This window comes from Canis aureus, chromosome 6 (genome assembly GCF_053574225.1).
Source record: "Canis aureus isolate CA01 chromosome 6, VMU_Caureus_v.1.0, whole genome shotgun sequence".
In the NCBI taxonomy this organism is placed as follows: domain Eukaryota; kingdom Metazoa; phylum Chordata; class Mammalia; order Carnivora; family Canidae; genus Canis; species Canis aureus.
Window position 1 is genome coordinate 79,163,939 of NC_135616.1, and position 27,301 is coordinate 79,191,239.

At 56.8% G+C, this 27,301-nt stretch overlaps 2 protein-coding genes and 1 long non-coding RNA gene across 5 annotated transcripts in view; 2 read left to right on the forward strand and 1 right to left on the reverse strand.

Annotated features, from left to right (window-relative positions):
• The window catches only part of TMEM9 (transmembrane protein 9), a 185,265-nt gene that overhangs the window by 110,641 nt on the left and 47,323 nt on the right, over positions 1 to 27,301 (reverse strand). The window lies entirely within an intron of this gene.
• Positions 7,172 to 9,875, forward strand: LOC144315296 (uncharacterized). Of its 3 annotated transcripts, none has more exons than XR_013381040.1 (4): positions 7,172 to 7,390; positions 8,663 to 8,752; positions 9,021 to 9,425; positions 9,681 to 9,875. It is a non-coding gene; the product is annotated as an uncharacterized LOC144315296 (long non-coding RNA). The 3 variants fall into 3 exon arrangements; XR_013381041.1 differs by having other exon boundaries at positions 9,259 to 9,425; XR_013381039.1 differs by having other exon boundaries at positions 8,663 to 9,425.
• Positions 13,284 to 27,301, forward strand: part of PKP1 (plakophilin 1) — a 45,840-nt gene continuing 31,822 nt past the window's right edge. The window contains exons 1-2 of the mRNA XM_077902430.1: positions 13,284 to 13,632; positions 22,360 to 22,466. Coding sequence (XP_077758556.1) covers positions 13,431 to 13,632; positions 22,360 to 22,466 — 309 coding nt within the window. The 5' untranslated portion in view covers positions 13,284 to 13,430. The remainder of the gene's footprint in view (positions 13,633 to 22,359; positions 22,467 to 27,301) is intronic.

The window sequence follows — 27,301 nt, forward strand, 5'->3', positions numbered from 1 at the left end:
CCCAGCTCCACCTCCGCCCCCAGTCTCTCCAGACCGCTCCCACAGCCCTGTCCTTCGGTGCTCTTTCTGCCTACAAAAAGCAGAGTAAGGAAGAAGCGGTGCTGAGTCCCAAACCAGTCGCTCCGGCTCCCAGTCTCAGCCGTTCCTCTAGCTCTGGCTGCTAGGGGTTTTGTGTGTCATCTTGTTGCTGGATTTCAAATCTCTCCTCATGTAATCCCGGGCTTTTTTTTCCTTCCTTTCCCTGTAGTTCTTCTGTAATTAGGCAAATCCAGAAGGCTTATTGCCCAGAGGAGAATATAGAAAAGGGGATGATGTAAAGACGCTTCCACCCAACTGGAGGAGAAAGGAGAAAACCCTTCCGTGGCCTGGGAGGGGGAGCGGGGCAGGGAGACATGAAAGTCCTGCCCTCCTCCCACCTTCAGGTTCAGACAGGGGAGGGAAGAAGTGCAGGTCAGGGCCGTGAACACCCAGGGAGGTTTGGTGGGGATCGCCACGCCATGCAGGAGCCTTGCTCTTAGCTTCTTAACACAGAGGCCTCGAAAAATTGCAAGCCTGTCGGGGAAGCCTAGTGATCCCCACGGGACCACATCTGAAAAGGGGTAGGACAGCCGATACGGAGGACCCAGGGAGGCATCTAGAGAGCTGGCCCGGTGTTCTTGCCCTGGCTCCCTACCGCCTCTATGAGGCATGGGGCTCATCCAGAAGGTCCTGCCAAAGGATCTCGGAGTGTTGACCGGCAGGCTTGCTGGGAGTCACCACTGGAGTGGGCAAAGCGGCCCAAGGCAGCAGGGTGGCACCTCCAGGCTGGGGTGGGGTTTTCGGCATGGCCAGGGCTCAGAGCATCTTCAGGGCCAGTGGGGGCTGGCATAGGATGGGATCCGGGCAGCAGGGGGTTGGCCGCACTCCTCAGGAGAAACCCCAGGGCTTCGCCTCGGACAGGGCAGGGGGATCTACAAGCTGAGGGCAGAGCGCAGTGTGCACACCCTCACTCTCCAGCATCTCACGGGTACCTCTCGAGCACCCTTGAGGTGCACAGGAACAGCCCCGACGAGGAGTTTTGATTCTGAGTGGATCACTCTCTCAAATAACTTTGAATAAATACAGAAGAGCTTATAAGTAAGCGCCCCGGTTGCCTTACACGGAAAATTTGGTTTAGTTTCTGTTACTAATTTCCCATCATGATGAGAATCCGAAAGGGGCCTGGGAGTTCCAGAGGCTCAAGTATAGAACAGTAAGGTAGTTTACTTTTTTCCCTTTTTTTGCACACTTGAGTAAATCACGTAAACATTACACATTCACAAACCTACAGCTTCACACCTAAAACTAAGGAGTCTCCCGCTCAGGGTCAGGGGCCCCCAAAGGCCCAGAGCATGGAGCAGCGTGTCTGGCTCCTCACGCGGGCTGGGCCAGGGACCCCAGGGTCCGGGGGCTGGCTGGCAGCAGGCTGCTGCCCCGTGGCCAGTCGGGGTGAGCAGCGCCTCTCCCACGGTCAGGCGACGAGGAGGGGATAATCAGCCCAAACAGCAATTAGGGTGATGGTTCTGTTTAGACATAACCAGACTCCACTGCATGGGTCAGGAGAGACCTACCCTGGCCGTCACAGCGCCCACCCTGCAGGGCGCCCAGGCTCGGGGACGGTGGGGGGGGGACGCCGAGGAGGGGCCAGGAGAGGAAGAGCCGCTGGGGGCGGGGGGGGGGGGGCGTTTTCCACCCCAGCAGGTGGGCCGGGGCTCTGAGCACCCGCCAGCATCCAGCAGCCTGGGTGCCTCCCGCCGACACCCACAAACCTTATCACCATGGAGACCAAGCACTGCTCCCGCCAAACCCACGCACCTGCAGGCCGCAGGCGGTTTCCCAGGGGAAGTGAAATGCGGATCCCCCAGACCTGAGCCAACTGGCCTCCGTCCAGCCCGGCGCCCAGCTCCAGGCCTCACTCAGGCTCCCCTCAGCCCCCCGTGGAGACACCGTCTGGGCACCTGGAGGAGCAGGGGGACCACCTCAGGGCTGCGGGAAGGCACAGAGGTTGGGTGGGACCCCGGGGGACTCTGCCGACTAACTGGACATTTGACCTGGTCTGGTGGGGGAGGGGGGTCCAGGATAGGAGAGGAAAGAACAGGTGACGGAGAAGCAGCCCCCCCCCCCCCCCCGTTTCCATCCTGTAGATGGGAGAAGGGCCAAGAGGAGGAAGGAGGACCAAGGGCCTTCCCTGCGTGGCTCTTCTGCGCTGTTGCTTCTCTCCAGGATCTTGTTTTATTTCATCTTCATGACAAGCCTGTGAGGTCGGAGCTTCCACCCCCATCTCACAGGCTCCGAGGAATGAAGCGTCCACCTAACAGGCCCTTAGCCGTGACAGGTGCTGCTCTTCAGCCAAGCCTCTTGGCTCTGCATACAAGTCTTGGTCGTAGTTTTGGTGATTCTTTTTTATTTTTTTTATTTTTTAAACTTATTTTTAAAAAATATTTAATTTATTTATTCATGAGAGACACAGAGAGAGAGAGGCAGAGACACAGGCAGAGGGAGAAGCAGGCTCCCTGCAGGATGCCTGATGCAGGATTTGATCTCAGGACCCTAAAATCATGCCCTGAGCCAAAGGCAGATGCTCAACCACTGAGCCACCCAGGAGTCCCAGTGATTCTTTTTTAAAAACGAATTTGTACATCACTTCAGAGCTGGCCAAGTGTTCCCGCATAAAACAGGGGGGATCCTTCTTCCGACAGCACCCTGGGGAAGGCAGGGACACAGATGGTGGCATCTGACAGATCATGCTTAGGTGACCCGCCCTGAGACTTGTGACATCACCTGTGGTCTGAGGACCCACAGCGTCAGCCTCACCTGGCTGCTGGCCAGCAATGTGGAACCTCAGCCTCCCCCTACCCTCACGCCCCTCCCCCCACCTGCTGGATCAGAATCCGCATTTTAACAAGATCCTCAGGTGATTCAACGCACAGTAAGATTTGAGAGGGACTGACTTTGAGCATCTACCCCAGCCCCCTCATTTTACAAGCAGGGAAACTGAAACCCAGAGAGGGCAAACGACTTCTGCAAAGCTGCACAGCAAGTCGGCGGCCAAGCCAGGCCCGGAACCCTGCTTTGTCCCAGGTGGCGCGAGGAACTGAGGTACTGGCAGTGCAAGTGCTCCTTCCACCTCCCCTTCCATGCGGTGGGGCCCCAGCCCGCTCCCCTGCTCACTAAGCTGGGCAGACTGGCTGAGCCCCACGCTGGCCACCTCGAAAAAGGTGCAGCGAATCATGAAGACTTTTCTGAAAAAACAAAAAACTAAGTGTCTTGCTGAACCTGGTAGACGGAAGCAAGGAGAGAACCAGGTGGACTTTCAGAAACAAGTTCCTGCCCAGGATCCTGGGGCTGGCTATCTTCCTCCACAGGACCTCAGTTTACCTGTCTAAAAGGGAGTATAGGGGGCCTCCCAAGGCTCATAAAACTGCTCGAGCTTTCAGAATGAAAGCCCTGTGGAAAGACAAAGTCCCATTATGTGTCCCTGTGTTTAACTGTGGCTGTGTTGCATTGACTGCCTAAAGACACCCCATTATGTGGGAAGTATGGAAATGACGGGCTGCCAGGGCTGAGGGGTTGGCAGTTATTAGAGGCTGGGCCCTTCCGACTTCCTGGCAGAGGCGTAACTGGCTTCATAAATTCTTCCCGGGGGAGAAGTGACATCGTCTGAGGCTGCCTCTCTTTTCCCAGAGCCCTTGGTACACCATCTGTCCTCTGCACGGAGCGAAACCGAACCAAAAGTCGGTGGCCAAGGGGCCAGAGCAGGGGGGCGAGAGGTGGGCCTCGGGGCGCCGTGCGGTGCCGCTGCGGGGGGCTGCGTCCTGCAGGGTGTCCCCCCCCCAGCCCAGGGCTGGTCCTGGGTCGCACTCACCTGGGGAGCCACGCGCCGAGTGGGTTTGCTGAGGGCAGCTGACGGCTCATGCCCGCGGCCAGAGTCCCCAGTAGGGCCTGTTTCCCCAGGGCGGCCACACAAGTCACCGAAACAACAGAACTTGTCCCCACAGTCCTGGAAGCCGGAATCCACCCCACGCTCGCTCCAGCCCTGCGCTCCCTGGCCACGCAACGTCACTGGGGCCTCCGCACTGTCTCAACAGCCACCCCCCTTTCTCCTGGAGGGACACTGTAGGGTGATGTCCTCTCAAGATTCCTTACCTAATTACACTTGCAGGGACCCTTTTTCCAAACAAGTTTGCACTCACGGGTTCCGGGAGTTAGAACACGGACTTAGATTCGGGGAGGAGGCCACCATTCAGCCTACTACAGTATCCCCCAAAGGCTGTGCTTCGGCAGCTTCCTCCTCCACAGGAGAGGCTTGTGGTACATGTGATGTGGTGTGGGGTGGAGGAAGAGGAAGCTGGGGCCCCCAGGAAGCCCTCTGCTCTGCTGCGCACCAGCAGTGACTCGGGCCCAGTCGCTCAGCCTCTGTGAGCCTGAGCCCGGTCTTGTCATCCTTCGGGTTGGGTGACAACAGGGGCCAACACTCCTCTCAAAGAGCGGACAGCCAGATCCCCAGGGGCAAGGGGCAGGAAACCACTTTGTAGAGAACGAGGAGGTTGTGAAGCACTATCATGATTCTTCTCGCAAACAGAGGAGAGCAGATGCAAACCCCAGCCAGCCAGCAGGTCATCAAAAGCATTCAGCCTCTTTGAGTCATCGACTGATTTCCCTTTGCCGTACTAAGAGCAGAAACTCTCCGTCCTGGACTACAGAGCTGCCCTCCACAGCCTGTGGTGTCCAATGTTACCTGTTTTCCGGAAGGTCTCCACACTCCGTGTCTGCTCTCCCAATTGCCCACCCTCCCCAGGCCCATCCTCACCCAAGCCAGAGTGTGGGAGTGGGAGTTGGGGAGTCACCAGGGGAATCCTGCACTACCCCTCTTGCCAACCCAATCCCAGTGATTCCTGCTTGGCTGACCAACTTCCAAGACAGGGGGGTGGAAGCAAGAATCCTCTGTCACAGAGGCCCCTCAGGGTCTTTCTTGGGGCAGGAGGGACTCCCAGGGCAGACCGTCACTGTCCAAGACCAGCAGATGCCAGCATGTCTACAGACCCCTTTGGAAAGGAGTGAGGGGTACCGATTCCCCCAGCCTAGCCACCTTGCCCTTCCCCTTCAGCAACTGTGGCGCCAGTGGACAGCTAAGGCCTGAGACGGTTGGAGGGGCCAGGTGTCCAGTGACTGACCCCACAATTCCTCAAGAGCGCTTTGCCAAGTTGGGCCTGGGTGCAGCCCCAACTCCAGTGGGGCCTAAAGTCAAGGCCTCTGGTAAGATATGAAACTGGAAAGAGGGAGGGGTAGGTGGGAGCAGAAAAGTGCCGAAAGGGGTGTCTGGTCACAGGAATGTCATCACAGAGGATGCGGGTGGAATGCAGATCGACCAGACAAACGTTTACTGAGCCATTGCAGTACCCGAGGCCCTGCAGTAGGCCTGCTGGTGATGCAAAGAGCTCACAGTGTTCCTGGAGGGAAAGCACGCTGTGCTAAGAGGCACAAGAGAAGTACAAATTACACCAAAAGTTGGGGGGGGGGGGACAGGAGGACTTTTGGCCCAAAACATCTGGAGAGCCAGTGGGGGTAGGTGGGAACATCTGGCATGGGCTAGGTGGGCAGGAGTACGAGGGGACTGGATGGGCAGGGATGAAACAGCAGGCTGCCAGGCAGAGGGAGCAGCATGAGTGACGCGTCGCGGCTCCTAACTCAGGTCCCGCGGGTGGCAGCCACAGACCTGGGAGTGGCCGCGGCCCTCCTGAGCACAGACCTGGGAGACACCTGGCCCACAGCTCGTGACTGGTGCTCCCAATAAGGAGGCACCGGGCTGGGCTGTTCATGGGAGGCCCTGGCCACGGGGCAATGGCAACCGGAGGCTCTGCCTCTCAGCAGGTTCTCGGCCTGGCCCAAGGGCCTGGAGCGCCAGGGCTCCCCATCAGTGCCCATCCATAGCCTGGCAGGCTGCTGGCCCAGCAGCTCAGAGCAGGAACACTGTCGGGGTGCCAGCTGCCCTAGGTGTGGCTGCCCTGCCTGTGGGCGCGGGCGGGTGACTCATCAAATTACCATCGAGGCTGTGCGAGACTGGGGTTGGGGCTGGGCAGGTGACTGTGAGACAGAGATGGGTTGCATGGCTGCCCAGCTTTTTGGGCACACACCCCACGCGGCTGCCAGCTTTGTGGCTCCCACAGCCTTTCCCTGGCTGCTGCCCTGCCTTCCAAGCGCTATCGATTCTCCCAGCATGGGGCAGAAGGAGTGGCGCCTCCAGGAAACGCCACTTCCTGGGCTCCTCTCCTGCCGTGGCCTCCCTTCAAACCTGAGGCCTATCACCCAGTCCCCTACCCCCATTCTTCCCCAAAGGGAGGAAGGGACCATGCCCTCCTGGGGGGAGGGGAGCGGGGCCCATACGCCCAAGTCTCCGTGCCTCTGTGCACTTGGCTGCCTCTTCTGACACGTCTCCGTGCCTCTGTGCACTTGGCTGCCTCTTCTGACAAATCAACGGGCCAGAGCAGACGGTCTCCGAGGTCCCCTCCACCTCTGAAGTTCTGATGTTTCCAAAGGCAATCACGGCAGAGCCACACCTAGACCGAGTACTGCGCCAGGAGGGGAGGAGAGACGGGGGCAATGGGAGAGAGGTCGAGCAGAGCCTGCACGGAGGCATGGCCCAGCTCCCAGGAGTGGGGGGAACGTGTGGGTCTCTGAGATGAAGGAGGAGAGGCCCGCGCTGGGAACCCGATGGGAATGTAAAGGGGGGAGCGGAAGAGGGCAGCCACATAAAAGGCCAGAGGTGCTGCGGGAGGAAGGAAGGAAGGAAATTCTGTTTATTATTACACACCTGCGGGTACCAAGCACTGTGTGAGCTATTTCATATCCCTTTATGGCCCTAAGAACTCTGAGAGATCAGTGTCATTAACCTCATGTTACAAATGAAGAAACTGAGGTACCAGAGGTTAAGTGGCTTGTTCGAGGCCACACAGCTAACAGTTCCAAAGCTGGGGTGCAGAACTTGCTCTGTTCACTGCAAAGCCCCCTCCTTGTTTTTGCTGGGGTGCGTCCCAGGAAGGCCCTGGGGCCTCTGCTCAGGTGGCTTCTGCTCCTGCAGAGAGCCGAGCCCCTCCCCCCCGGCCCCGCCCCGCCCCGCCCCGCCCCGGGGCCTTCCCTAGTCCTGCCAAGGGTTTGCAAAACAGCAGCGCCGGCCTTGGGGGAGAGGCCAGGTGGAAAGGCAGGTCCCAGGACGCTGGCGTCGGAGCACACAACTGGAATCTGGGGTTGGCAGAGGGGTGGGATGTGGAGCAAATCCAGTGCTGACAGCAGCCAGTTGGGACACGGCTTGTTACTCATCACCTTCCCTCCGCTCGGGCCGCGCCTCCACCCACCGCGCCCAGAGACCCGGACCGTGAGTTTTGGCCCGTGGGGCGGCGAGGTGCACGCCCCGGCCTCGCCCGCAGGGCCGGCCCCGCCCGCCTCGGACCCCCCACCCCCCGCCCTGCTCTCCCGGCCTCCGCACCCGCCCTCCCTGCTCCCCTGCTCCCAGTCGGGCCGCCAGCCCGTCCTCCTCCTCCCGGGCACCAGCCCCTCCTCCCCGCTGCGGAGGCACCGTCCAGCGCCACCTGCCTCGATCCGCCAACCAGGCTGCGGCCAGGGGTGGGCGGGGCCAACAGGCTGCGGCCAGGGGTGGGCGGGGCCAACAGGCTGCGGCCAGGGGTGGGCGGGGCCTCCGCCATCAGGTCCCCTCCATCCCTTTCCCCTGAGTCCCTGTCCAGACCCGGGAGGCTCTGGGGCACCCTCTGTACCTTTCAGGCACAGGGCCCTGTACAAGGGATCTGCGGCACCCCCTCCCGGGTGTCATCCGGTCACGCGAGGACTCAGGTGGACCTTCCCGTCCTTTCCTGCCCGGGGCCCCCAAGGACAGCGAGGGGCCAGGCCTCTGAAAGAGCTCCCTGGAGCCCTGTCCATTCACACGCTTGGGAAGATGGCTTCCAGGATTGGTTTCCCCCAAGGTGACCGGGACAGGGCCAAGTTTCCCTGCGCTGTCACAGGGCTGCACGCGCATTCCGAGAGTCCCTACCTGCAGAGGATGACAGCCCTCGTAGGAGAAATTGGCCTTTAGGAAAAAGCAAAGGCTTGACCTGGAGGCCCCGAGCCTGAATTATCCCAGAGACCCAGGGAAGAGCTTGCTCCAGAGCAGGAGGGTAAATGTAGTTCAACAAAGCCAACATCCACTGGGCACTCACGGGTGCCCGTGATGTGGCCGCCTGGGAAGAAGTGCCTGGCACCCATCCCCTCCCTCCGGCTGCTCAGAGTCACATAGACAGGTGAAAACGGCAGCGTGGGACCAGAGCTTTAGTGTGGGAAGGCACCAGGTACAAAGGGTCCCAGGGGATGGTACTGAGTTCAGTTTAGGGATCCTCAGTGAGATTAGAGAGGATTGACATGTTGACAAGCAGCAGGGAGGCAGGAGGTGGGAGTGTCTGGTCCCCTCCTTGCTTAAGGCTTCTCAATGGCCTCACAGAGTGAAATTCAAACCCAGACAGAGGACTGGAAGGTCCAGCACGATCCTGTGCTGTCCCGTACAGGGGCCGCTAGGGACACGCGGCTATCAAGCATTTGACACATGGCTGGTGTTTCAGCGGAGAACTGAATTTCTTATTTCATTTCATTGTAACAGACTTCAATAGCCTGCGCAGATACGGAACGTTTCCATCATCCCAGCAAGCTGTACAGGACGGGACAGCCCACCTGCCTCCGTGTCCATCTTGTGAGCACCTCCTCTCCCTCCCCTTATGGGGCCACACTGGTCTGCTGGACCAGAGAACATGCCAGGCCCAGGCCCACACCCACTCTTCCTTCTGCCTGGAGCCCCGTCCCCCCACTCCTGACATGGGTGCTCCTCTCATGCTTTGGGGCTCCACCTAAGTACCCCTCTCTATTCTGCACCAGCCTCTCATTTGTGTCCTTCACAACACCTAATATCACTTGTAATCATTTTGCCAGCTCATTTACAAGCTTACTCTTTGCCCCCTTAGAATGTAAGCCCAGAGAGAGCAGGACCCGGATTTTTTTTCCCTGGTTGTATTCCCAGGGACTGGCATGGTGCACAGCCCATTTAGGCACTCAGCACACCCGGAAGCGACTGTCAGTGCTCCACGCAGGGGAAGTAACACGTGTGCAAAGGCAGAGGCCGGCATCTGCGTGGGGCCGGTCGGTGGAGGGCTGGTAGGGAGACGGTTTCAAGATTGGGGACGTGACAGTGTGGTTTATCAGGGGAGGTGGTGCCTGAGTCAGGAAGCCACCGAGGAGCCTGCTCGATGACCAAAGGAACTCAGCCAGGAACGGCTGGACAGCAGGGAGCGGGCCCCTTGGCCGCCGTCGCTGTCTATGAAGTCCGAAGGTGCCTGGAACAGGGGTCAGTTGCAGAAGAACAGGGCTAGGTAAGACGGGGGGCCATGATGGCAAGCCTAGAGGTCCATAAAGGAGGGTTAACTCTTTCAATTCCCTAGGGGTATCTGCATCAGTCTGGGGTAGAGGGGGGCACAGACCAGTCACCTGGGGGACTGGAAACTGAGCAAGGAGAAGCTTCGGCCCAATCACTGAGAAGCAGTAGGAGCACCAGAGGCCTCCTCTCAGCCTTCACCTGGGCCGGGCCTCCCCGCTGGCCCAGCTGCCCCTCCTCTTCCCATCTCTAGAGTGTAACTTCTATTGAGGCAGCACTTCGCCTCCTTCACACCGTGCCGAGGACTGGGCCTGTCACGTCGTAGATGTTCAACAAATACCTGTCGGCTAAGCGTCCGACTCTTGATCTCAGCTTGGGTCTGGATCTCAAGAGTTGTGAGTTCAAGCCCCACACTGGGCTCCATGCTGGGCCTGGAGCCTCCTTATCAATCAATCAATAAATACTTGTTGAATAAGTAAATCCGTATTCTGTTTCTTAATGAATGAAACTTCAGGTCACAGGGTGTTTGACTTCCAAGAGCACGGCAAGCCCTGGGTGTTGAAAGTGAAATCTGGGTCACAGGTATTGCTGGCGGGAAGGCAGCAGAGAGAATTAGAGCACCATTCAATGCTCATTCATGCTAACACTTTTGAGGATGATAATTTCCTCATCTTGTTTCAGAATCAAACCGAAATTAATTTCTTTCAAGAGGCTTTTCCCACATGCTCCACATGCACTAACTCAGATGAACTCATACCCCTTAGAGTTTTGTAGCCATCTAAAAATATGTTCTGCGACTTGCCTGAAAGCATTTCAGAGCTCAGCTCATGGGGCAGAGTCTCACGGACATCTAATCCTTCCCCCTTAGGAGTGTTACCCTCGTCCCAGTCCTGTCTCTGAGGCAGGGCCTCACACGGGGTGGGGCTCAGGCAGGCAGAAGAGAGAGGTGATGGAAAAAGCTCCGGCCTGCTGGCTCAAAGCCATGCACTTGAGTCCCAAACCAATCCGTCCAGCCTGAATATACCTCGCTCATCTTGGGCTAGAATGTGTGGCCGACCCTCTTCCTTCCCTTCTCCCAGGTGGGAAGTCTGACCTTGGTCCAAATAAAGGCTTCACCATTGACTTAACCTTTCTGTGTTTCCAGTTCTGCAGCATAATACCTCCTCAGGGGTTATTGGGAGGATGACATCAAATAATATAGGCCAAGCAGACTTGCTACTGGCTCTGCAGATATTAGCACTCCCTCAGTCCACTGCCAGGCTTCCCTTCACTCTGATGTGGGGTAGGAGAGACAAAGAAAATGTCATCCAGAGGAGGTGCTTCAAGATTCCCCTTCTTACGTAGCCCCATGGGTGACATCCGAATCCCGGAGTGTTAGGGCGAGGGTGGATTTGGTGAGCTATCAAATCTACCTCCACTCCTTACAGATCTGGTGCCAGGCGAGAGGCAGGGACTGGTCTGGCATCATGAAGGTAGTTAGTGACACAACTGGAACCGGTACACGGGTTGCTGGACTTTCATGCCACGTGATAGAAACAGATCCTGGTAAAAGATTGATCCATGAAAGGCTTTTGAGCCTTCTGCTTGTCACCGGGAAATCACAAGGAGGCAGCCTGGCACTACCATGGGGTGCCCACACTCTGGATCCAGTGTGCCTGTGTTTGGCCCTGTCTCTGCCACTCACCAGCTCAGTGGCCCTACTGAGCCTGTTTCCTCATCTCAAAAAGAAAGATGATGGCCTTGACACTGATACTCACCTTGTAGGATCACTGTAAGGATTCGGATGAGATGGTCCATGCAAAGGGCCCAGAACCGTACCTGGTTTGTAGGCTGACTGCTTGAAGGAGCATAGCAAATGTTGGATATTGCTATCAATATGTCAAAGGAATGTCAAGATCGAAATAACCGAGAAACTAAACTTCGTATCTGGGAACAATTTTAAAGATGATCAGTTTCAACTTGCAGGGGCTACAGTACGGCCTTTCATAGCAGTAGAGGCTGTGCAGTCACCTTCGTCAGGGCTCTTCCACCTGCTTGAGGTAGCAAAATTATCATTATATAAAGACGTAATTAACATTTATTGTAGCTAGCATATTAGGTTTTAGATAGGGCAAATGTGTGATACAATGCAGTTGTATTTTTATGTGCTGTTATGTATACTTTATAGTACACTGGGGCCTTTATATAATCAGTGAGCACTGTACTTTAATGCCCATTTTATAGGACTTTTATAAGGGAGGTCAGATAGTATGGAGGGAAGAGCAGTGACCCAGGAGTCACCAGGCCTGAATGGAATGAAGGCTTTGCCTCATATTAACTGGGTGACACTAGGGCAAGCTATCTCCTCTCCTCATCGGAAAAATTGGGAGGCTGGGCTGGATGATGTCCAAGGATCCACCCAGCACTGACGGCCCATGGCTGGAAGCAGGATCTTAAAATTTCAAGCGATGATAGAGGTCTATGGGTGTTGGACTTCTGTACCTATGACATGTTGTTGGTCACATCTCTGATTTATTTGATGCTAAGCTCTTAGGAAGACAACCCTCGATTTTAAAACTATTTCTCTTGGAAACTACGATCTGCTTTACAATACTCCGCTCTCCACATGGCTACCCCATGCATGATGGGGAAAAGCAGGGGCTCCCTCCATATAACACCCACTTCTCGGGGAATGGACAAGTGACCTTCACGAGGTCCCTGAGACTGTCGCTCAGGTTTTGCAATCCTTTGTCATACGATTCCCAACTAGCATAGACTGATGGCCCCTTCCTCTGCAGATCAGAAGGGTGAACGAAAAATGAACTAAGCGAGCTGGGAGCGTGAAATACAAAGGGCAGCTAAAGAGGCAGCTGTGATCGCGTAACACAGCTGGAGGACTCCCCAAGAGTGAGGAGCTGACGGGATGGCACACTCCGCAGTTCAAAAAGGATGTCTGGAATATGAATCCTGAGTCATCAAGAAGAGCATGACTTATGTGACCATCCTCTGCTTAAGGAGGGAAGGCAGGGCGTGATGCCATTTAGAAAGATTTCCATCAACACAGTTTTTAAGAATTCTCAGCCTCTTTTAAAACCCTCAGCTAGCTTTGTGCCTGGGACCATACTCCACGTACATCACTATACATGTGTCCCCAGGGGTTTGCGTGTCTAGGAGAATGCACCCACAAGTCCCGGAATAGTAAGTCCAGAGTGGGGCAGCTTTATGGGGGCAGGCAGCCTTCCAGGCTGCCAGGAAGGATCTGAGGAGGATACAAGTTAGACTTGACTTTAAGTTGGCTAGCTTTCCTGCTCATTCACCCATTCAACAATATTTTTATTGAGCCCCTAATGCGGGCCAGCCCCATTTTACGCCCGACCTGTGGAGTCTCAGAGGACACACTGTTCACACGGCGCTTTCCTCCGGCGTGCCCGGACACGGCAAGTGTACTGTTTCCTTTGTGTCTCAAGTCGGGTCCTTGAGGCTTCATGCCCCCACCCCAGCCCCTTGGGGAGGAAGCCACCTTAGAGAGTAGGGCGGTTGTCCCCATAGGGTTGAGCGCGCCTTGGGACAGGGGCTGTGCTTCAGCGCTTGGCCTGGGAGCCCCAGCACGGGGCTGGTCTCGCCAGGACCCAGGGCAGCAGGTGGCCGCCCGGCTCTCCCCGGGGGCCTGCTCCAGACCGGCCTGTTCCTCGAGAGAGAGACGTCTCCCTGGGTTCCCCAGCCGAGCGCATACTTTGTCCCTGAACGAGCAGGGACAGGACGGAGGGGCGTCTCCCGGCCTCGCCCCTGCACGTCACGGGGGAGGGCGGCGGGAGAGGGGAGCCGAGGGCGCAGGGCCTGGGCCCTGCCCCCAGGAGCACCGCGGGCCGAGCCGGCGGTGGGTGGCGCAGGGCGGGGGCGGTATATCCAGTCGGACGGAGGGCGGGCCCGCCAGTGCGAGCGAGCGCAGCGCGGGGACCCGCGGCCAGGCAGGAGCGCACCGCTCGCTCTATGGGCCTGGGGAGCCGCCGACGCAGCCGCAGCCATGAACCCCTCGCCGCTCAAGACCGCCCTGGCCTACGAGTGCTTCCCCGACCAGGACAACTCCACGCTGGCCCTGCCGTCGGACCAGAAGATGAAGACGGGCACGTCGGGCCGCCAGCGCGTGCAGGAGCAGGTGATGATGACCGTCAAGCGGCAGAAGTCCAAGTCCTCGCAGTCGTCCACCCTGAGCCACTCCAACCGAGGTAAGGGCTCTGCGCCCGTGCGCCCGTGCGCCCCTGAGCCCCCGCGCGCGCCCCTGCGCCCCCGCGCGCCCCTGCGCCCCGGCCTCCCCTGGGCCTGCGGCGGGACCCAGGAGGCGCCTCCCGGGCTGCGGGCGGGGGCGCAGGGGCGCGGGAGGGCGGCCGGGACTGAGGGCGGCCGCAGGTGCACCGGCTCAGAGCCCAGAGCGCGCCGCCCCGCCTGCCCCGGGACCACCCCCCTGCCCACCCCGCCCCTGGGCTCGCCGGGGCTCCCCAGTGAGGCCCCTCACCCCGCGCCCCGACCTGGGGCGCCCAGGCCCGCAGGCTCCGGGTGCAGGAGGCCCAGGGCGCACAGAGGCTGCAGACCCAGGACGCCCCTGGGCCGTGCGCCCCCCGCCCCGCAGGCCCGGCAAGGGCGTCTGCAGGTGCCTCTGTCCTCAGTGGCCACCGCAGAAGTGCCCTCCTCCCCATACCCCTCACTTGGCTTGAGCGGGAAGGAGCAAGCATCAGCAGGTTGGCAAGGCTGCAAATGCCAGGAGGCGCCGGGGCTGAGCGCTCACCGTGAGCACTTGTCCAGTTTAGGTGCCCGGTCCCATGCCCCCCGCTGGTGCTGAGGTCCCCCAAGCCGGGGGCTCAGAGAAAGCATCCTTGAAACTCCAGGAGGAAGGGGCGGCATCTGACAGGGACATTTGTGGAGAATTTTTAGACCACGAACCTTAATACAAAGGCTTCCCAGGAAGAATTACATGCCAACTAGCCAATGTTCTGTTTATTTGTGTGTTTAGTTAAATTTAATAAATATTGATGAAAGATTCTACAGCCCAAACCAGTACAGGCCCACCAAGAGTTATTTAGGGAGTCGGGCCCCTAAGAGAGGGTAAGGGGAGCAGCGGGGGTAGCTAAGAGGAAGGAAGCATGGAGCCCTGCGCACCTCCCGCCACACCCTTGCACTCACGCCAGCTCACATTTCCTCCTGGGCTTGGCCTCTCTCCCTCTCCCCCTCACTCCTGAGCGACCCCTGTGTTGAGCTGAGGGAGGGAGAATGGCTGGTTGAGCGCTTCCCTGGACCCCGAACTTAAAAGCTCTTTGCTGCTGTGTGTGCCCTTCACCCTGGCCTGGGCTCCTGGTCCCCCTCTTGCCAGACTTCTCCTCAAGGTCGCACAGACTCCAGGGCATTTGCCGCCTCTTTTATTTAGTGCTTTGGTAGCTGCTCGCTATCCTTTTCTGGAAGTAGGTTTGAGATCATTAAAAAAAAAAAAAAAGGTGTCCCCATTTCTGGCCACAGCCCAGTCACAGCTCGAGACAACCTACTCTCATCTCTGCGCAAGACTTACCTGTCCCCCTCCCGCTCCCATGTCATCCCTGGCCTGAGCTGCAGGCTCACAGCTCCAGAAAAATCTCAAAAATCCCGGGTGCCCCGAACACCCCTTCTTCTTCCCACCAATGGGGATGCGGTGAGTGTCCGTCATCATGAGGTGCCCTTTCTGGCTCTGCCCTTCGTGGGTAATATCCCTCTGATGGGATCTCCTTCTCTCCGTCCCGGGGTCCTCCAGGGGGCTTCAGCCAGGTGAGGGGTGACCTCCCTGGCGAATGCGTACCTCTCCGGAAACAGGCCTCTCCAAGGACTGACCCTGTAGGTGTGTCCCCTCTGCCCTCGGCTCTGGCCAGGTTCCCACAGGGGCAGTTTCCCCAGAGGCGTCCTATGTGGAAGAGGCGGTTAGGTCACTTGGAGCTGGTGTTTCTGGTTTATCTGGCTTTGTTTTCATCAGATTCCCCCTTCTCTTCATCAGAACCGCCCAAGCATTCCCTATTTGCTCAGTGGCCATTCCTCCCAACTCTGCTGTCTCTTTTTGTGTTGGTTTCTATCTCATGCACCTGCTCTGGCTGCTAGGAGGGGCGAGCTGGCCGTTGTGGAAGGACCAGGCCCACCTCATTGCCTTAACTCCTCCTGGACACACCGGAATTCTCCAAGAGAGAAGAGTCCCATTCTCGAGGGTGTCTGGTTCTCTGGGGGCCCCTGAATCCTACCAGGGCCCCTCTGGTTAAGAACACCTGCTCCAAAGAAGGCTGGCCACACCTCACAGGCTGCCTGGCAGGTAGCCACCACGCCTTGTACCCCACAAAGGACAGTCAGGAATCAGCGACTGGTGGTCCCAGCCATAGATCCAGCTTTTCTCCAGGGTCCACCCTGCTAGGGTTTTCTTCTGTCTTATTGGTGAGGGGGAATTGAGTCACCAGGGGTTGGGAGAGGAGCCCCACAGAAGGAGCCTGACACCCAGTACCTATTTCCACCCATGCCTTCCCCAAAACACAGCAGAGGAGATAGGTGCCTGGCCCTGGTCAGGACGTCCCCGTGGAGGGGGGGCTCCAGGGTCGGGAGACCTTGCGGGAAGAGGCGCCTCTCAACCTGCCTGACCTTCTGGGTCTTTTTCTGAACTGGCTGCTAAGTATTGCTCTCCTGTGCATCAAGGGTGTCCTCATGTGCGTGCATCAGGGTGCCTTCTCCCACCGTGTGGGAAGCAGGAGGAAACCCAGGGGCTGGGGCTGCCCAGCCTGAGATCTTGGCTGGGGAAACTCGGCCTGCCTGAGCGGGGAGGCCCTCGCAGGAGCTCCCCATGAGCCGCCCTGCTGGGGGCCAGGAGCACCCGTTAGGCAGCCCAAAAGGAATACTTTCCCACCTTCAGGTTCTCTAGAACTTCACTTGGAATCTCTTCCTAACGCTTATCCCGAATCTCATTTGGTCCAACTTGAACGCTGCCGTCACCGTGAATACACATCACGCGCGGAGTCTAAGGACACCGCCTTTCTTTCTCGGATCACTTCTCATTCCAGGGAAATCCCGACGCTACCAGTGTCCTTGTCCTTGTTTGTCTCACTACCTGCATAGACAGCTGTGATGTGTTGTTTTTTTTGTTGTTGTTTTTTTGTTTTTTTACTTTCAACCTTCTCATAACTACCATTTCTTATGTAAAATGGCCAAACCTGTATTTCTCCCTGGTAGGAGATAGGGTTGGGGCCCCCTAGGGCTAGGGAAGGTGCCTGTCCCCTGGTGCGTCAGGCTGCATCTGTCCCTCACGGGGCAGTGACTAGTCGAGGCCTTCCTAGGGGGCAGGCTTGTGCTGGCTTGGTGGCCCGGCCTGCACAGGGGAAGGCCCCCGCCTCGGACCCCACCTTTGTTGGCTTTTCTGTATTTGCCATCGGCCTTGTCGCTGCATAAACCTCTGCCGGAGTGAGGGTCAGCTCAGTCTATTTTCTTGACAGCTGTCCCTTCCAGATGTCACTTCTGGGGTGGGTTTCTGGGGCCCGAATCTGGCACGGGAGAGAGTAAAGGGTGTCTTCGCTTTACCTTGTTCCAGGAACAAAACGCCCTAATTAAACTTCAAATGAACCAATTCCTGTTTCTTTACAATGTACCTTGGCTTGAAGCGAAGGTTTTTACCAGAATTTCCGTTTGCCTGTTACAACGCATACAAAAATGCCAGGTATTCCAGAATGTTTCACAGCAGAGTTTGTTTCCCTGGATCCTGCTCCTTTGCTAAATAAAGCTCATTGGCAGAGGTTGGAAAAAAAAAAAGAAGAAGAAGAAAAGAAGAAAGAAAACCAACAAATATTTCTCCCCACGCACCAAATTATAAATACCAATAAGCCAATCGCTCCAGGTCTAAAACTCGGGGAACTGCTTCTGTCGTGGGCTACGACCCCTAGAGGGTGTGTGATCTTTGGACAAAACAAGGTGCGAGAACATTAGGTATCCTCCCGAGGCTCCCACGGGCACATGCACACCCGCGCCCCTGCACAGACGCACACGCTCTCCGCCGCCTCGCAGTGGTGCTGGGGCAGGAGTCCAGCCTGCGGCCCGGACGCTGAGCGCTGCCTGCACAGATTGCCGGCTGCTGTGTGATGGTGGGCGAGGCACGGCCCCCTCCGGCTTCTGCAACTGTGCGACATGGGGTTAGGTCACCTCCCAAGTGTGCTGTGGTGGTGATCATCGGAGGTAGATTGTGTCGCTCCCTGCCCTGCGCACCGCTCCCCGAGCCGCCTGGAGCTGTCCTTCCCGAAGGCTCCTCCTTGCAACCAGTGGCCCTCACGGGTTCTCAGCATAGAAGCCGGAGAGACACGGGCCCTGGGGGGCACAGATCAGGCCGTGGAGGCACAGCTGGTGCAGATGCCCCACGGCCAGGCCTCCCGAGGAGCCAGGGAGAGGGCGCTGGGGGATGGGGGGAACACGCACTGCGGGGGACCTCGGCCCTGTTGCAGCCTGTTGGTCAGGCAGGCGGACATCCGGAGTGCCTTGTCCCGGCAGGACCCTGGTCCTGGGCTCAGGAGTGGGGTGGGGATCTAGTGCAAGCGGATCCCTTGCTTCAGGGAGTCCCCAGCCTCCCTGCTTTCAGGGAGAAGGGCCCATAAGTGCATGCGCGTGTGTACACACACACACACACAGTACGGAAGCCACAGCCAGCACAGTGAGCAGAGCAGCTGACCAGAAAGCTGACAGGGTTACGCTGGAGGGTTTGGAGTGCCCAGGGCTGGGTGGGGTCTCACCTCTAGAAGAAGCTGATTTTTGTGCAAGGTTTTGAATGCAGGGAGAGGGTTAGGCCGAGACGAAGAGAATGTTTCAGGTGCAGTGGGTGTGACCTATTTGAAGGCTTGGAGTTGGAAGGGGATGAGTCACCCCCTGCAAAGGTCTGGCTGTCCGGTCCGGTCAGAGAGAGCCGTCCGCATATGCTCACAAAGAAGCTGCCTCCCTTTCAAAGCTTTGGTAGGCGAGGAAGCTCGTGTTGGCCCTATGACACAGGGGAGAATCAGATCATTGTCTCGGGCACCAAAGGGAAGCAGCATCCAGGGACGCTGATGGTCCGAATGGTGGATTTTGGGAGATGGCTTTACACCCTGGAACACTGACACGGATGAGACAAGCTGTGTGGGCCGAGCTAGCTGGAATTGAGTGTGCACTGGAGAGAGCTGTGCCTTCTCTGGACACTTGCCCTTGACCTTGGGATTCTGTGGGTGGGCAGATGCCTCCCGGGGACAATGCACAAGCTGGGCTGGCGGCCGGTTCCACTGAGAAGCCACCATCCTTTGAGTCTAGCCTGTGCACCCTTCTGGAGAGAAACAGTGGGAATGCAGGTGCTCAGCTACAAGAGTGGGGGTGATTCTGTGGGGTGAGCTGGGTGCTGGGATCTCCTCCCCTTACCGCCGCTGATACCAAGCGTGCTCCTCAAGGAGGGGGCTGTGCCTGTCCTAGAGCTGCTCTCAGATCCTCTGTCTTCCTCCATTACCCCCACCCGACCAGGGACGTTTTTTGGTGGGAAGAGGGCCTGGTTGAGTGGCCTTCAAAGGCTCTGGGCCTGGGCTGCAATTTGGGGGATATGGAGCCTCCAGGCTCCTAAGCCCCTCCACCATGAGGGGTGGGTAGGGACAACTAGTTGAAAGAAAGGGCCTGCGCAGGCCAGGTGTGGCCACATCCCAGCCAGAGCCATGCCCTGTGCCCCAGGTCCCAGGGAAGGAAGAGACACGGCGCTTGCTGCAGTGGGTGCCCGAGGTACATGATGATGGATGCTGGCACGGTCATGAGGTCCTAGCACTGTTCCGAGGGCGCAGTCAGCCAGTGGCCACGGGACAGGGTGGAGTCGATCAGGAGAAGCTCCCTAGAAACGAGGGACTAGCTGGGGAAGGGGACACTGTCAGAGCCATTACCATCACTGTCACTGAGAGCCCCCGTGTTCTTGCTGTCGAATCTGACTTTCCAAGGGTCACATGCACCAGCCGGACACCCTAGGGTCAGGAGAGGGGAGCAGCACTCTTATTAACAGAGCTCACCTCCTACCTGCACCTCTTTGGTCGTAGGGCACAACGCAAAGTGTGACTTCAAGTAGGCAACTTCTCTGGACTCCTCCTCTACCTCAGAACCTTGGGCCCCAAGTGCAGCTGCCATTCTGCCAGAAAAGCCGCACTGGCTGACATGATGGCAGCCTCATTCTCACAAGGAAAGAAGCAAAGCATCTTAGGGTGGGAGTCAGGTGCTCTGGTCCCCGATTGCAGATGGATCTTAGGGAGTGCCTTCAGGAGCCACCTGGAAGGGCCTGGCGGCCGTGGCCCCACCAGAAGTGAGTGTTATAACCCACACCTGTCATCACTAAAGTCACCACTGGGACACAGAGACTGGCTTTTGGAAGCCTAGGGCATTCCAGAGGTCTTATTCACCCCTGCCTCCATGACAGAGAACTCCCTACCTCCCACATGGAGAAAATTATGTGAGAGGGAGGCAGGCAGGTGCAGGGCATGGAGGGCGGAGATGCTTCATCTGATGACTGAGAGGGTGAGTGATGTCACTGCTGACAGGTTGCCTTTTGAGAAGAAGTGGAGGCCCCATGGGAGCCTGCCCTCCACTGAGCCTCCTGGGGATGCCTCCCCTAGCAGAAAGCCTCGCTGGGGAGCCATAGAACTCTTTGTCTGTCACCACCCTAGATTTTCCACCTGAAAGCAGCTGGCTGACCCACACCTGCCCTTGGGTGAGATATCCCTGCTCTTGGGGCAACAGCCAAGTGAACTCTGGCCTGTCAAACCCTGGAAGAGATGATAGAAGTAGGCTGGATGGAAGGGAGTCAGACGAGACCAGGCTGTCAGCTGCCTCGGGACCTGACCGTGCGTGCCTAGGGTCCTGGCTGCAGTCCCTTCCCTGGTATGGGCTGGTTCTGGGTGTCTGAGCCCATGAGATTGCCTCCAGGCTCCTCCTGACAGAGGCCGCCTTTCGGGGGGTGGGGGGGGAGCTTCCCAAGAAAGGAAGAGGAACAAGCTGCCTGCACTCAGTAGGGGAGCTTGGATGAAGTCAGAGGCTCAGGAGTCAGGCCTGGGCCCGCAAGACACCTCTCTCTGGGAGGCCCCCGAGGCGGGCAGCAAGGAGGTGGTGGCGCAGCCTTTGATGTCACCCCATCTTCCTTGCAAGCTTCTCTGAATGCCATGGGGCATGAGTTACTATAATCACACAGCCATGGAATGCTGGGGCTGTGTTGGGCCTTTGGGGTATACAGAGGCCAACCCCTTCATTTCACAGAAGAAGAAGCTGAGGCCCAGGGAGAGCAGGTGACTTGCCCAAATATCAGAGCCAATGTCAACACCTCTAGGCTCCCAGGGCAAGTTACCTCTGCCATGGGCGATCACCCTAATGGCCTGTTGATCCTCCGTGATGGCAGGGTGGGAATCAGGGCAGTGCCCCCTCCTATGTGCTATGGGGTGGTCCTTTGGCTGGCTTCGGCCAGAGGAAGTGGCCCCAGGCAGAGACACCTGCCACATTCCAGAGCTGCCCCTCTGCTGTTCCTTCTCTTAGCCCAAATACTCCAGTCATCTTACTGCCCCCAAAAGGCTTGGGAATCTGAGCGGGTGTGGCGGGTGGGGAAGGAGCTAATTTGGCTGGGCAAGATCACTGTCAAGCCCTTCCCCCTACACAGGGTTTCTGATGCTGGAGTCTGACCATCACTTCAGAGAAAAGAAGTGCGCATCCCCCTTAGGAGGCTCTCACTGGATCCCACTTTCCTCCCCCTCCCCCCCCCCCCAGAGGGCTCATCATTTAACGAGTGTGGGGCAAGCTTTGCTCCAGATGTCCAGGCCGCAGAGCGATGGCATTCCCCTCACGCAGAGCCCAGTGTCGGGAATGGGACAGCAGGCAGGATGTGGCTCGGGTACAGACAGCAGGACAGTATGTGTTTAGAGGTAGGAGAGATCACCTTGGGCAGGGCTGGTCAGAAGAGGCTTCTCCAAAGGGATGAGATCTTGGACTTGACCTTGAAAGATGGGCGAGATCTGAATGTTGTGGCCGAGAAGGGAAGGCAGAGTCGGCAAGGGGCCTGGTATGAGCAAAGTCGTAGGCATGTCCCGTCAGCTGTGCTTCAAGGACAGTAAGACAGCCAACAGACCAGCTTTTGCCGGTTGGGACTGTTCTTTAGGGTCCACCTACCATCTGGTGAAGAGGAGAAGGGAAGGTAGCCCCACCAGGAGCCCAAAATCCAGTTTGGATTTCTGGGATTCAAAGCCATTTTGCCCCTAATAGCCCTAATGACACTCTGTCCTCTTGCAGAGCCTGTCATTTGTGGGTCTCCAAGCACTCTGAAAACATTAATTAATCCTCACTGGGGCCTTTGAGGTTGGTGGCCACCCCCCCTTCACCATCTAGAACACCTAGGAGATGAAGGAAGGGACAAAAGATCACATCGTCACTAGCGGGGGGCCGGACTGAGGTTTGAAACCAGAGGCTCGCCCCGAATTGGCCTCTAATCAGCCTTCCCTGCTCTGTGGCTCTGACCCCGGGGCTCTGGACCTGGAATGCTGAGATCCTGCCAGCCGTCCCCCAGTGGGGAGCTTATCCTCGTGGACCGTGGAGTCGTGATTCCCTGGAGTGGACTGGCGGTGCTCCACGGCCCTCCAGGCCAACTCCTGACTTGTAGGTGTCAACTTAGCCCAAGCAGCAGGGAGTCCTTCCGTCAGCCCAGGGAGGACTCAGCTGAGATTTGCAGAGCTGTCCCTGCAGCAGCCTGCGTGCGCCCTTCCTTGGCCCTGGCTGTGGAGGGGGTAGAGAGAGAGGTGGCGAGCGGATGATGTATTTCCTACCCTCCTCCTTCAAGAGCTCAGACCTGGTCTCCTCCAAGGGGCGCGGTGGACCTGGATGCTGTGGGAAGGAGAGGCGAGTGATCAGCATGGCCATCATTGTCCTAACCCCCTGCCTTTGCCCCCAAGGTTCCATGTACGATGGCCTGGCCGACAATTACAACAACTATGGGACCACCAGCCGGAGCAGCTACTACTCCAAGATGCAGGCGGCGAATGGCTCATGGGGATATCCGGTAAGAAGCTGCTTCCATTCCAAAAGACCTGGAATGTTGAGGGGGATGGCTTAGACTTTACGGTCGGGCAAACCTGCACTGGTTCCTGAGAAGAGTGACACCGGGTGGGAAGGGGCTGCTTTGGTCCATGAAGTGAGGCCCAACAGCCCTGACCGGGGCCATAGGCTTGGCCATTATTTCATGGATGGCTGTTAGTGTCATCTCCTGTTCGGGCTGATTGGATATTGCCAAGTGTCTCAAATGAGAGTGTTTTAGAAAAACATAAAGAAAACAGCCTATTTTCCTAAATGTCTGATATGATCATGGATTTGAGAGAAGTTTGAATTCTTGAGTTCCATTTGTGGATTAACTGAGGAGACCTCCCTGTTCCGTGTGTGCTGATGACCATGGAGAATGCTCTAGAAGTCCCCTGGGGCTGGAAGAGCATGTCCCCTGCAGTGATTCTTAGATAAGAGGGTGCATGCTGGACTGGAGTGTTGCTTGAGTTTATAAGTTGGGCAGGGGCACCTGGCTGGCTCAGTCGGTGGAGCATGTGATTATTGATCTCAGGGTCATGAGTTTGAGTCCTACATTGGGCTTGGAGTGTCTGTGTCTATAAGTTGGACAAACCTGGATCCAAATTCTATCTCTGCTACTCACTGAGCATGTGGCCATGGGCAAGATATTTCTACCTCTGGGCCTAAGTCTCCTCACATCTAAAATGGATATAACAAAGTCTATCTCATGGTGTTTGTTGTCAGGATTAAATGAAATAATGTGCATGGAAAAAAAAAACTGATGACAATCAGTCTTAAGGTTTTTTTTTTTTTATTAACATAGGTAGAGATGATCCTAAATCCTTTAATCCTGACCCTGTCACTGCCTTTCTGTGTGATTTCCAACCACTATGCCCATCCATCCATTACTGAACAAATATTTATTTAGCCCTACCCCTGCGCCAAGGTCTGTGGTAAATGCTCCGGTGCAACCATACAAACCAGTGTAGGGGGTTTCTTCTACTCGAAAATCAGGGATATTGGGCTCAATGACACCCTGTCTCTAAATTCTATGACTTCCATTTATTTTTTTGCCAGTTTCAACATTAGCCTGTGTGGCTCTTAGGAATTCTTTTGTGAGACAATATGCAGCTGGAGTGAAAGGCTGTTTTTCCAGGGGGCCCGGGGCACTGTCTTCTTGGGACTCCAGGTGTCAGTGGCATTTGCTTGGAGTCCTCGTTGTTTACAGATGTCACCTCTGGGTTTTGGGGTTTTGGGGTCCTGGGCAAGGGACAAGGTAGGTGGTTTATGAGTCAGGTCTTATTTTTGCTGTCAGTTTGAGCCTTCCTTCCTAAGCTCTTCTTGGGGCTAATTTGGGAATATTTGCCTTTCTTGCATGTTACAGGGTAGGGACCGAAGGGAAGAATTAACTTCCCTCCTGCAAATCTATTCCCCTCCCATTTTTCTTATTTTTTTTTTTATGGCAACTGATACCCTCAGTGCAACATATAGACAGTTGACTGAGCCCATATGTGGCACAGACGTGGATAAAGTGCTTTGACATCACGCGTGATGACCAGAGAGAATCTGACTTAGAGAAAACGGCTTAGTAACGCAGTATAAAGGCTCCTGTGAGACCCCGGGAAGGCCGATCACTGGACTGGACCAGCAGGCGGAATGAGCAATCCTGCCGCCTGTGTGGATGTTACTCGTCTTTTCATCTATTCTGCTACAGATCAGAGCCGGGAAAGCTTAGTCAGGTCCTTTCAGGCTCTATCACTCCGTGGCTCTGAGACTTCGGATAAACCTCTTACCTTCTCTGGGGATCGGTTTAGCGTCTGGGAAGTGGGAATGAGGATCTGTGTGTGTGGACTTCACCCACAGGTCGATGTTACATTAACAGGGAGTGTTATCAGAGGGGCAGCGCGGGGTCATTGCCCTGGAAACTGGCAGCCAAGAACTGCAAAGCACCTCTTTCAGAGGTCTTTCCTTTAAAAAGAAAAAAAAAATCTCGACCTGGCCCACGTTGGGCATTTCTTCTGGTTCATCAACTCCGTCCTCAGTAATCTCGGCAGCTCCTGATGCTCCCAGGCTCCCCCACCCCTCCTCGCGCCTGTCTTCTGACAGTCCATGAAAATGCCTTCCTTTCACGCGCCCAAGGCCCAACCCTCCTTCCTCCTTCTTCGCTGGCGGGACTTCAGACATGACTCACGTCAGGGTAGCTGCTGAGGCACGTCCTGTCTCCTCTCTGCTCAGGAGCGGCTATGGGAACGGCGAAGAGCGCGGCACACATGAGGTTTTGGCAGAGGGAAGGGGGCGAGGTGGCGAGGAAGTGGAATGATGGATGTTGGAGCCAGGCCTGCAGCCAGCCAAGGCCGGGGCAAGCCCGACAGGGCCAGGACTGGGGAGGGGGCGAGAGGGACGGCCGGGAGCAGGCTCAGGGTCGGCGACCTACGCCGCGGGCTCTCCCGGGGCTGGTGGCCCTCTCGTCTCCCCCTTCGGCTGAAGGCAGCACGGGGGCCGGGGTGGCCCGAAGCTGCCGGAGAATGATTCCCGCTGCCTTCACGTTTGTCCCGTCAGCCAGCCCGTGTGGGGCAGGTCGGGCCGGGCAGGGGACAAATGCCCCGCAGACACCCAGCCGGCGGGGTCCTCTCGCCCTCCGTGCCCTGGCAGGGGAGCCGGAGAGCCAGGGTCAGAGGACGACCCGGGCCGGACTTCCTTGCTGTCCTGGGGTCTGCGCCCCTCTGCCGTCACTCCCAGGATCCTGCGACCCTCTAAAAAAAATTTTTTTAGACCCAACTATCCGTGTCATTTAGGAGCTATATGATGTAGGAAAGCCAGCCTTGTTCCTTTGCTGTCATGACCTGTGTTTGAGCAGGGACAGTATTAGCCGCCCTGAGCGCCTCACTCCTTAGATCTGGCTCCAACGAACATCCCAAGAGCCAAGATCTGTCACCGTGAAGTCTGTATGTCATTAAATATGCAGAGAATCTGCAGGCAATTCCAAAAGGAAAGTTCTAAAAATCCTTAAAAAGCCGTGATGCTACCTTACGATTTTGCCTTGTGCTCTGTGTCGGCAGCAGCCTTCTAGTTTGAATACGCCTCTAACTGTGCCACTTCTAGGCCGCCGCAGCCCATGTCGCAAATTAGGGAAACTGAACAGAGAGTCTCATCATCAAATAAAACCTCAAACAGAGTTAGTCTGACACACAAGAGGCATCGGGGGGCTTAAGGGAAAGAAAAGATGGATCCCAAGACCAGTCATTGGCCCAGTCAGCTCCCTGCTGGCCGTGCCAACCTCCTCCTCCTCCAGGGTGGTGCAGATCTCAGGGAGGAGCCAGGGTGGGGGGGCAACGGGTGGGGGCAGTTTCCAGCGCCCCTGCTCAGTTTCTCGGGTTGAGCTTCTGCCGTTCCCTTCCGGTTCTCAGAAGCACACTAGTGAGACGCTCGGGCCCCAGTGGGGTTGACACCGCACAGCTGAGGACGGGCAGGTTCCCAGAGGGTAGCTCACTCCGCAGGGTCACAGGGCTGCTCACGAGGACAGCACCCAGAGCCCCGCCACCCAACTCCCAGTCTAGTGGAGTTCTGCTCTCGGTACTCCAGACTTTTCGACGGCCCTGGTATGTGGGGTTTTTGCATTGTCTTCTATTTTTGCACCTTAATATTTTAACACCACAACCGTGTTTTGGGGACCCGCATGAGATCTGCGAGTTTGCATCTCTTCATCTCCTCCCTCCTCCTGTCCCCCAACCAAGCCTACTCTTCCCTTGAGGAGCCAGCCTCGTTCAAACGAAGCGGGAAAGCAGCCATTTTTTTCCTTCTTAAACTCAAGCCGGATTCACTGGGCTATAAGGGTTAATGGGGGTCGGGCCAGAGAGGCCAGATAAAATGCAATCAATGTTTGGGACACATTTACACTAAAAAGTCATTTGTCATTTACCCAAAATTCCAGTCTTGTATTTTTATTTGCCAAACGTGGCAAGCCTAGGTCAGGGCATCTCCCCACAGCACTCTCTGTAATCAAATACAGGACCCCTTGAAGTGCTCCCCTCCCGGGCTGGGGACCCAAACAGGGTTACTCCAGGCCATCCCCACTTCTGGTGAAAAAGTGGAAGGTGTTTGAGTCCCGTTAGGGGACCTTGTAATGGGTCCCTTGAACACCTTCCTCTGGGTCAGCTGAGACCAACTGGGGCGACGAGAGAGCTCGACGCACTGGAAGGCACAGCCCTTCTGTTCCAAAGCTGGAGACGGGTTCCTACCGCAGGGGTTCGTCCAAGACGAAGCTGAGGCAGGTGGACAATTTTGATTTCCAGGGAATCGCTTTATCTCCTTTTCTGTCATCTCCAGCTCCGATAGATGTTCCTGCTTACAAATCCAGAGGCACACCTTGAACACTCAGGTCTTCCGGGAGTCACATCAAGTGATGCTCTCGGGTGACGGACTGACCTGGACCGTCCGGTCCACCTGGGCATCGTCAGCCGGGAGGTCTGGGCTGGGGGACACCTGGGGCCGTCATATTGAATCACTCAACTGTGCTCACTGAAATCCAGCCCCGTGCTCCCGAGGATGGGAGTCTCCAGCAGCATAACCAGGGAAAATCCTGCCTTTGTCCTGCTTGTTGACCCCATTTGTCTACTGTAATCCAGGATTCACTGGCAAATCTTTCTCCCAAACCCTGCTTAGCTGAACTTGCCTAACACACACGTCAATATTTGATGACACACCCATGACAGAGTTTTGTGGACAACGTGCTAGGGACCCTCATCCTGAGAAGAACTGATCCTGCCCAGCCCAAACCTGAAGCCACCGGGTGGCCCCCTTTTACAGATGAGAGCGCTGGGGTTGGGTTGCATGAAGCTT